General features: G+C 47.2%; 1 protein-coding gene across 1 annotated transcript in view; it reads right to left on the bottom strand.

Annotated features, from left to right (window-relative positions):
• brinp3a.2 (bone morphogenetic protein/retinoic acid inducible neural-specific 3a, tandem duplicate 2) overlaps positions 1 to 10000 on the bottom strand; it is a 37149-nt gene that overhangs the window by 13433 nt on the left and 13716 nt on the right. Inside the window, exons 2-3 of the mRNA XM_063200175.1 lie at positions 9597 to 9787; positions 2336 to 2526 (exon numbers count right to left, since the gene is read on the bottom strand). Coding sequence (XP_063056245.1) covers positions 2336 to 2526; positions 9597 to 9787 — 382 coding nt within the window. The remainder of the gene's footprint in view (positions 1 to 2335; positions 2527 to 9596; positions 9788 to 10000) is intronic.

Genomic DNA, 10000 nt, shown 5'->3' with positions numbered 1-10000 from the left:
TACCTGAGAAGTGCCCTCTAAGTGGTAATAAAAATGTCTAACCTCCAGAACAGTTGTGCAATGGAACAGCCATCACAGGAAAAACCGGGCAAAGGAAGAAGGGAGAACAAAGGGGGGTTGGTGTGCGAATGAGGCCAGCCACATAACAACACAATAAGGATAGCATTATGCAATCTGCTGGAGGATATTCGAAAACGCTTTGAACAATTTTCCTGGCAAGGAAATATGCAACATTACTGTGATTTAGATGTCAAGTCTCCACTGCATAGATTTTTTGCTTTAAAGTTGCTTTTTTTTCACACCTCATCAAAGTTGTTAGCCGTCCACTGGTACATGGCTGTTTTTTTCATGTTTGTGGTATGCATATTTAATGTCTGATGATTCAAAGGAATACGGAATTTATATATTGCCGTGTGACAAGTGTGATTTCAGCCATTAGGGCAGCATTAACATAACATAATAAACACTGCAAACATATGTTTAGTAACGTAATCTGATTAAAAAACAACAGCAAAAAACAAATGTCAAACATTAATTAGATCATTAATGAAGTAGAACTACATTTGAAACTTTGTCCAAGTGCGATTGAGGACATAGAACATTGAGATAAACTAATGCATGATTGATATGTATGAATAAAATTCCTTGACAGCCACAATTCATGGTGTCCCACAGTAGCCTCGGAATTCTATTAAGCAAATGTGCATTTCATTTGCTTCTGACATATTCCCTCTTTTGTTTCTTTCTGTCAGCAGTTCCACAGTCTTTGAGCGCAACTTTCACTTACTATTAATGGAAGCGAATTGTCCTGTGTATTAGAGTATATGCATCAATAAACATCGAAATGGCCAATCATAACAGCCCTCCTCTGAAAGACAGAAGAACCTCATGCACTCCACGTCATTTATGAACATTTTACCATATTTTCAAATCAAAATATTTCCCTCTACTTTACATTGCTTTGTCCACAGGGGTTTTTCATCCAATCTGAATACTAAGGAAAATCAGTAAAATCACTTTTCCACTGTCCTGAAAGCACGATAGCGATCAGGCTAATATTGGATACTGTATGTACTGAATCAATTTTCTTGTATTTCCAGAGCCTCAGTAGACCTACTCACATGAATTGTTAACACGTTGGTATTGATATTCCTCCTCCCTGCGCATAATGCCATTTATAAGAGCTTTAGAGTATACTGATTCCCGAACATTTGTGGCTTTACTTGAGACGAGAGCAATGTAGGAGGGCTTAAACAACTTCAAATTAATATTCTGATTTACCTTTTGCTGAGGAAAATGTTCACATACTCATTCCATCCAGCTGCAATAGCCAGTATGGTGTGTTTAACACGCCACATCAACCTTATTCTCGATTACCTCGCATTAGCTCAGTTACCATGAAAAGGAGCGCAGTGCAATTAGAGTCACGTGACGCAGCTTGACAGTTGACATTTCTACTGCCTGTTTGAAGTGGCCTTTTGTTACCTTGATGGACAGCTTATCTTGATGGGAGGCTACCGTACCTGGACGGCAGTGGAGGCAAGGTCATGGGAGAAGGTAGGCTGGGCTGGGCTGGGCTGCCTTGATGGCAGTGTGTCATCAGTGTGTGTGTGTGTGTGTGTGTGTGTGTGTGTGTGTGTGTGTGTGTGTGTGTGTGTGTGTGTGTGTGTGTGTGTGTGTGTGTGTGTGTGTGTGTGTGCGTGTGTGTGTGTGTGCGTGCGTGCGTGTGTGTATGTGTTACCTTGATAGCAATGGGCGAAATCTGTGTGTGCGTGCATGCGTGCGTGCGTGCGTGCGTGCGTGTGTGCATGTGTGCATGCGCCTGTGTTACCTTGATGGCAGTGAGGCAGTGAGGTCCAGTGAGGTGTGTGTGTGTGTGTGTGTGTGTGTGTGTGTGTGTGTGTGTGTGTGTGTGTGTGTGTGTGTGTGTGTGTGTGTGTGTGTGTGTGTGTGTGTGTTTGTGTGTGTGTGTGTGTGTGTGTGTGTGTGTGTGTGTGTGTGTGTGTGTGTGTGTGTGTGTGTGTGTGTGTGTGTGTGTGTGTGTGTGAGCGTGTGTGTGTGATACCTTGATAGCAATGGACGCAATCTCAAAGCTTGTGTGTGTGCGTGCGTGCATGGGTGAATGCACAGTGTGCGTGCGCAAGAGTTACCTTGCCCCGATGGAAGTGAGGTCTTGGTGTGTGTGTGTGTGTGTGTGTGTGTGTGTGTGTGTGTGTGTGTGTGTGTGTGTGTGTGTGTGTGTGTGTGTGTGTGTGTGTGTGTGTGTGTGTGTGTGTGTGTGCGTGCGTGTGTGTGCTTCCATGTTTCTATGCGTGCGTCTCCTCGTGTGTGCTACCTTGATGGCAGTGGAGGCGATCTGGAGGTGGTGCAGCTTGCGCAGCGTGCTCTCTCTGTCGATGAAGTATGAGGCGGCCAGCTGGTGGAGGGTCTCCAAGGTGACAGCCGTGCCATTGGTGGAGAAGTCAGTTAGCTCCGCCTTCTTGCTCAGCTTCCTCTTGTCCACAAATATGGTCAAGGCCTCCTCTCCTGCAAATATATGAAAGAGTGAGACACACAGTACCAACACTTCCTCTCCAGCAAATGTACCATAGAGTCTGATAGTGTATGCCTTACACATACACATCTCAGGCCTATTTTAGATGGGTGCTGGATTCCAAATGAAATGAAGGAAAAGTACAGTCGGCAACAGCTGTTGCAGATAAGAATGGACAACTTAAGCAATGTATTGGATGTACCAATGAAGACCCTGGAAGAACTAGGAATTCTCCGGCGGCATAGGACTACATCGGACCCGTCTGCCTTGCTATGCCGACGCCGAAGAATTAGGAAAAGGGGCAAACGAGGTGGCGTCGAGACACGGCTTGCAGCCAACCCAACTCGTCCAGCAATACCATCAATTCTCTTGGCAAACGTCAGATCTCTGGACAATAAGATGGATGACATACGGCTACTAAGATCAGCGAACAAAACCGTGAGGAACTGCTGCGTTACGGTGTTTACCGAATCATGGCTGAACGACGGCATACCCGATTCGGCTTTACATCTGGAACAACTAACGTGCCACCGAGCGGACAGAGAAAAAACGAGGAGGAGGAATATGTGTCTACACACATGATGCTTGGTGCAATAATGCTACGGTAGTACAGAGGCACTGCTCTCCACGAGTGGAGTTCATGATTATCAAGTGCCGACCCTTCTATCTACCCAGAGAAATCTCCGCTATCCTATTAGTCGCCGTCTACCTCCCACCCAGCAACAAAAATGGCGTCAAAAGCGAGGCACTGAACGAGCTGCATCGGAGCATCAGTGAACAACAAGATGCACACCCAGATGCCTTCACAGTGGTACTAGGAGATTTCAACCACGGAAATCTCAAAACAGTACTTCCAAAATTTCATCAACATGTCAACTTCCCAACAAGAGGACAAAACACCCTGGACCTCGTTTACAAAAAATCAGAAGAGAGCATACAAGGCAAAGCCCATCCCCCACATTGGATCATCAGACCACACGACAATTCTGCTACTGCCAGCTTACAGACAAAAGGCAAAACTCACCAAACCAGTTCTGAAGGAGGTGAGAAAATGGCCTGAGGGAGCCATCTCACGACTTCAGGACTGCTTGAAACCACAGACTGGGACATTTTCAAAACAACTGCCACCCACAGCAATCACATTGACATTGAGGAGTACACAGACACCGTGACCTCCTACATCACAAAATGCATCGATGATGTTACAGAAATAAAACACATCACTACCAGGGCCAACCAGAAGCCATGGTTCACAGGAGACGTTCACCGACTGCTGAGGGCCAGAGACAAAGCCTTCAGAGCAGGAGACGTAGCTGGCCTAAAGACAGCAAGGGGCTAACCTGTCCCAGGGCATCAGGAAAGCAAAAAAGGAATACTCAGACAAAATAACAACACACTTCAAAGACAGCAGAGATGCACAGAGCCTGTGGCAGGGCATACAGGCCATCACGGACTATAAGCCTGCACCACGAAGCTGTGACAACAACACCTCTCTGCTAAACGATCTGAATAGTTTCTTTGCCCGCTTTGAAGCACAAAATGACCCACTCCACCCACAGAAAACTCCCCCTCCCCCCATGATCAACCCCTTTACCTGTCCTCTGCCAGTGTTAAGAGGACACTGGGCACCATCAACCCACGCAAAGCAGCTGGCCCAGACAACATACCAGGCCGAGTGTTGAAGGATTGTGCAGAAGAGCTGAAGGATGTCTTCACAGACATCTTTAACATCTCTCTGGAGCAAGCAGTCATCCCATCACTCTTCAAAGCTGCTACCATCATACCTGTGCCGAAGAAATCATCACCATCATGCTTCAATGACTACCGTCCTGTAGCACTGACGCCCATAATCATGAAGTGCTTCGAACGGCTAGTCCTGTCACACATCAAAGCCACCCTACCCCCCACCCTAGACCCCTACCAGTTCGCATACCGAGCCAAGCGATCCACGGAGGATGCAATTTGCTCTGCCCTCCATCCAGCCCTCACCCACTTGGACAATAAAGACTCATATGTGAGAATGCTGTTCATTGACTTCAGTTCAGCATTCAATACCATAATACCACAACAACAACTCATCAGAAAACTGGACAAACTAGGGTTCAGCTCCTCCCTCTGCAACTGGCTGCTGGACTTCCTGATGCAAAGACCAAGCAGTACGGGTAGGGAACAACACCTCGAGCACCCTGACCCTGAGCACGGGGGCTCCGCAAGGCTGTGTTCTCAGCCCCCTGCTGTTCACGCTGCTGACACACGACTGCACAACGACCCACAGCACTAACCATCTAGTGAAGTTTTTGCGGATGATACAACACTGGTGGGCCTCATCACCAAGGGCGATGAGACTCACTACAGAGAAGAAGTAGACCTGCTGGCCAGATGGTGCAAAGACAACAACCTCCTGCTGAATGTCAACAAGACCAAGGAGATTGTTGTCAACTTCCAAAGGGTCCAAAAACAACTGCCACCACTGACCATCGACGGCGATGCTGTGGAGAGAGTGAGCAGCACCAAGTTCCTTGGAGTGCACATCAGCGACGACCTCTCTTGGACCACCAACACTACATCACTGGCGAAGAAGGCCCATCAGCGTCTCTACTTCCTGCGCAAACTAAAGAAGGCAAGTCATTCTACAGAGGAACCATAGAGAGCGTCGTGTCCAACTGCATCACAGTGTGGGGAGGAAGCTGCACGGAGAAAAACAGGAAGACACTCCAGCGTGTTGTGAACACAGCGAAGAAGATCATTGGAGTACCACTCCCCTCCCTGCAGGACATTTACACCACACGCCTCACCCGGAAAGCACTGATGATCATCAAAGACCACAAGCCACCCTGCACACAAACTGTTCAGCCTCCTGCCCTCTGGAAAGAGGTACAGGCGCCTCCGTTCCCGTACCACCCGGCTGGCGAGCAGCACAATGCACCAAGCGATCAAGATGCTGAACACTCCACCCACTCTCCCTCCACTGTCAGCCTCTAGCCAGCAAGGCCACTGACAACCCCCCCCCCCCACTGTCAGCCTCTAGCCAGCAAGGCCACTGACAACCCCCCCCCCCTCCCCATCCCCCACCACCATATCTGCGACTGAACATTCCACCTGCACTTACTATACTTGTGACTGAACTTTCAACCTGCACTAACTCCAAACATGCACACACCACACCACACACACACACACACACACACACACACACACACACACACACACACACACACACACACACACACACAAGCACACTGCACTTTCTGCACTAAAACCCAACATACACACACTGACAACACACACACACACACACACACACACACACACACACACACACACACACACACACACACACACAGACACACGAACACACACACAAGACGCACACCGCACCTTCTACCTGCACTAAACACATACACACACACACACACACACACACACACACACACACACACACACACACACACACACACACACACACACACACACACACACACACACACACTGCTGCTGGTGTACTTGACAGACCTTTTTATATTTATTTTCTTCAAAATGCTACTATTACCATGTCAGAACGCTATAAAGGACTTTTTTTTAGGAAAAGCACAAAAACACAACAAATACCTCTTAATGTATGTCCTCTACAAGTCTTCTGTTGTCCAGTCTTGCACTTTAAATGTCTGTATGAGCACTGTCTATGTCCATACTGTCTTAAGTCCATGTATAAGTACTGTCTATGTCTATACTGTCTATGTCCTTACCTTAATTAGTCTATGTCTGTATGGGAAAGCAAGAAATGTAATTTCAAATTCTTTGTATGACCAGTGCATGTAAAGAAATTGACAATAAAAACCTACTTGACTTGACTTGAAAAAATATGATATTCTATGTATTCCACATTTATGTGTTTATGTAGCTTCCATTTACAGCTTTAATATCGGCGCATTTCGAGTCTGGAAGCCATTTGGGTCTGATCAAAAAGCTGCATGGCTCCAAATATTATAGTCTTCCTTCCTAGCAGAAGCCAGGGCTGGATTGGAGGAAAAATAGGGTCCAGGCACATTTGGCTTAATTAAAAGGGCCCTTTATAATTAGCGGCGCAGAACTGACTGACCGGTGGGCCCCGCCCCCTCGTGGGCCACTATTTTCAGAAATGTAAAAAAATAATAATAATAAGTTTTACATTTCTGAAAATAGGGGCCTGCGAGGTGTGGGGCCCACCGGGAAATGCCTGGTATGCCAGATGGCCAGTCCAGCCCCAGCAGAAGCTTTATGGTCTACTGATGATTTCCGACTGTTTTTCTCTTCTAGCGCAAACAGACTGTAGTAGGAACACAGTAATGAAAAAGTAAAAAAAGAAAAGAAAAAAAAAACGCAAACATACCAGGCTGAAATTGAAGCTGCTGGCCCGTGTTATTTCCAGGCAGAAATCAAAAACAGTGCTCAAACAGCATTTTATATGATCACGACTGATGCCAGTGTGTGCTCCATAACTGTGCCTTCCAAAATCAGGGCAAGGTGAACCAAGTACCAGTGTCTTTCTCTCTCACATATACACGCATGGATACACACACATTCACATGCGCACACATACATGCACGCACGCGCACACACACACGCACACGCACACGCACACCAACATACACACACGCACGCATGCATGTATGCACAAGCACACCCACACACACTCACACACACACATATATATATAAACACACACATACACACACACACAAACACACATGCACATACACACACATATAAACACACACACACACACACACACGCACACGCACACACACACACTATGAAGTTTCTGGATGGCTGACAATCATTTTTTGGATAGAGAGGAAGGCCTGCAGTAATCCACAAGCGTGACTTCCTCTGTGTAGCCTTCCTCTGTGTACCCCTACGAGTTCCTGTGTCTACCCATATGCACACACGCGAATAACAGCCGCAGGCTAGGGGTAATATATGCCATCTTTCATGAGCCGCCACCTACACTGCTCGGGAAAAAAGATTTGATTTTGTTTCTAAATCAAGAGAGTTTGAACTCATCTACAAGCCATGTTTATTCATCTGCATCTATAATATAAATCTGTGTGTGGGGGGGAGGGGGTGTCGTCAGAGTCGAGGCAAGGCACACAGAGGCTGTGTTTCCTTCAAAGCACAGACCTGGGTGATTTGGCAATGCCCTTGTTTTGGTGCAACACGCAACTCTGCATCATTTGTATTGCTATGCCACCCGGACAATGGCCAAGAGGTATCCATGTGTGATGAAGTGGCCCGCAGACTGGGCATTAGCTCCAAAAATATAAAGTTTATTTCATTTTTGTATACGGCAGCGTTTCTGATCCTGTTGGATCGAAACATTGCATATATAAAAATGAAATAAAGTTTATAGTTTTGGAGCTAATGCCCAGTTCCACTTCATTACACTGTCTACCACTTTTTTCTACCACCTGGACAACTGCTTTGTGCATGTGCGCACCCCAACCTCCAAACATAAGAGGCATCCATGGCCAACAATCTTTACTAGGACACAGTTATCACAGGCTCCATATGTTCTGCTCTGCACAGATTCACAAGTCATCTTCACACAGGCTATGTTTCCTTCAAAGCACAGACCTGGGTGATTTGGCACTGCCCTTGTTTTTGTGCAACACGCAACTCCGCATTATTTGTTTTGTGTTGCCATGCCACCCGGACAGTGGCCAAGAGACATCCATGGCCAGGGAAGCCGACAGTGGGGGGCAAAGGGGTAACTTGTCCCGGGCACAGGGAGAGAGGGGCCCCAGAATTCGATTCTCATTACATTGTATTCACTGGGTTTGGGGCCCTTTCAGATGTATTTGTGCTGGGCCCAGCCAAAGCTGTCAGCGGCTCTGTCCATGGCCAACAATCTTTACTAAGACACAGTTATCTATTTCACAGGCTCCATATGTTCTGCTCTGCACAGATTCACAAGTCATCTTCACACAGGCTGTGTTTCCTTCAAAACACAGACCTGGGTGATTTGGCACTGCCCTTGTTTTGGTGCAACACGCAACTCTGCATCATTTGTATTGCCATGCTACCCGGACAATGGCCAATATCTGGGCTTGACAGGCTATCTGGCACAGCGAGCATTTCTCGGTGGGCCCCGCACCCTCATGGGCCCCTATGTTCAGAAGAGTTAAAAAAAATTGTTTTAAATAAAATAAAATAAAATTTATTTTACATTTCTGAACACAGGGGCCCACGAAGGTGGAGGGCCCATCGATGAGTCAGTTCTGCACCGCTAATTATGAGGCGCCTCTTTAAGCCAAAAGTGCCCGGGCCCTATTTCTCCCCCCGTGCAGCACAGGCCAAGAGGCATCCATGGCCAACAATCTTTACTAAGACACAGTTATTTATTTCACAGGCTCCATATGCTCAGCCCTGCGCAGATTCACAAGTCATCTTCACACACAGCTGGACCTTCTACTATACCAGTCCCTCCGGCTCTTCGTTTTCATGCGGCCAGAGTCAGACTCTGAGAAATGGCTGGCCGATGTCCAAGAGTGGAACAGAGGTCAAATAAGTGGGCCGGGCGAAAAAAGAGTCTCACATTATGTGAGTGTGACCTTTCTGGCGATGGCGAGCCGTGTCGAACGATCGACAAGTGTGGCTTTTGGAAAAGGCAAACCCCCTATTCTGTCGCCATGCCAGACATGATCCAGGCTTTGTTCCTGCAAAATAATCCCATCTCCTTTCAAACGCTGGGACCATGCAGCCTCCCGTTTCCGGCAATGTTGTAAACAAAAATCTGTGCTCTCGAAATACAAGGGAACAAGCCTGGCTTAACCGAGGCACAAGCAAAATATTGGAAGGGTAAAACCATTACTCTGTAACCCGCAGGCATTTCTGGTGCACAAAAATTGTATTTCGTTATCTTACTAACTGCATTTAAAAGAAAAACATGATGCATTTTGAATGTAAATACTCCTAAATACAGATATTGCTTACTTCCATCCCGGACGTAATAAGGCTCATTTAAATTCAGCTCCCTTTTCCGATTGGTTTGTGTAAGTGAATGTTTACATGAAAGGCTGAGTACCTCCGAGCGTGGCCGAGAGCAGGAAGTGAGTTCCATACTTCTTAATAAGATTGTCCGTAATTAGCTGGGTGGTTGGTCGGCGCCCCAGGAGCCGAATGTTCCGCATGAACTCAGGAGTCAGGGGCAGGGGGGAGTCCAGGAAATCTCGCCGCTCCACCGCCAAGTTGTTCACTTTCCAGCGACCAAACTCTCTGAGAGGAGAGGAGAGGAGAGGAGAAGAGAGGAGAGGAGGGGAGGTGGGTGGAGAGGAGAGGAACGCAGAGGAGAGAAGAGGAGAGAAGGGGTGGAGAGGAGAGCAGAGGAGTGGAGAGGAGAGGAGAGGAGAGGAGAGGAGAGGACAGGAGAGGAGTGGAGAGGAGTGGAGAGGAGAGGAGAGGAGAGGAGAGGAGAGGATGGGAAGGAAA

This window comes from Engraulis encrasicolus, chromosome 6 (genome assembly GCF_034702125.1).
Source record: "Engraulis encrasicolus isolate BLACKSEA-1 chromosome 6, IST_EnEncr_1.0, whole genome shotgun sequence".
Taxonomy (NCBI): domain Eukaryota; kingdom Metazoa; phylum Chordata; class Actinopteri; order Clupeiformes; family Engraulidae; genus Engraulis; species Engraulis encrasicolus.
The sequence above is the reverse complement of the archived record's forward strand: the minus strand, read 5'-3'. Positions and strand labels throughout refer to the sequence as shown.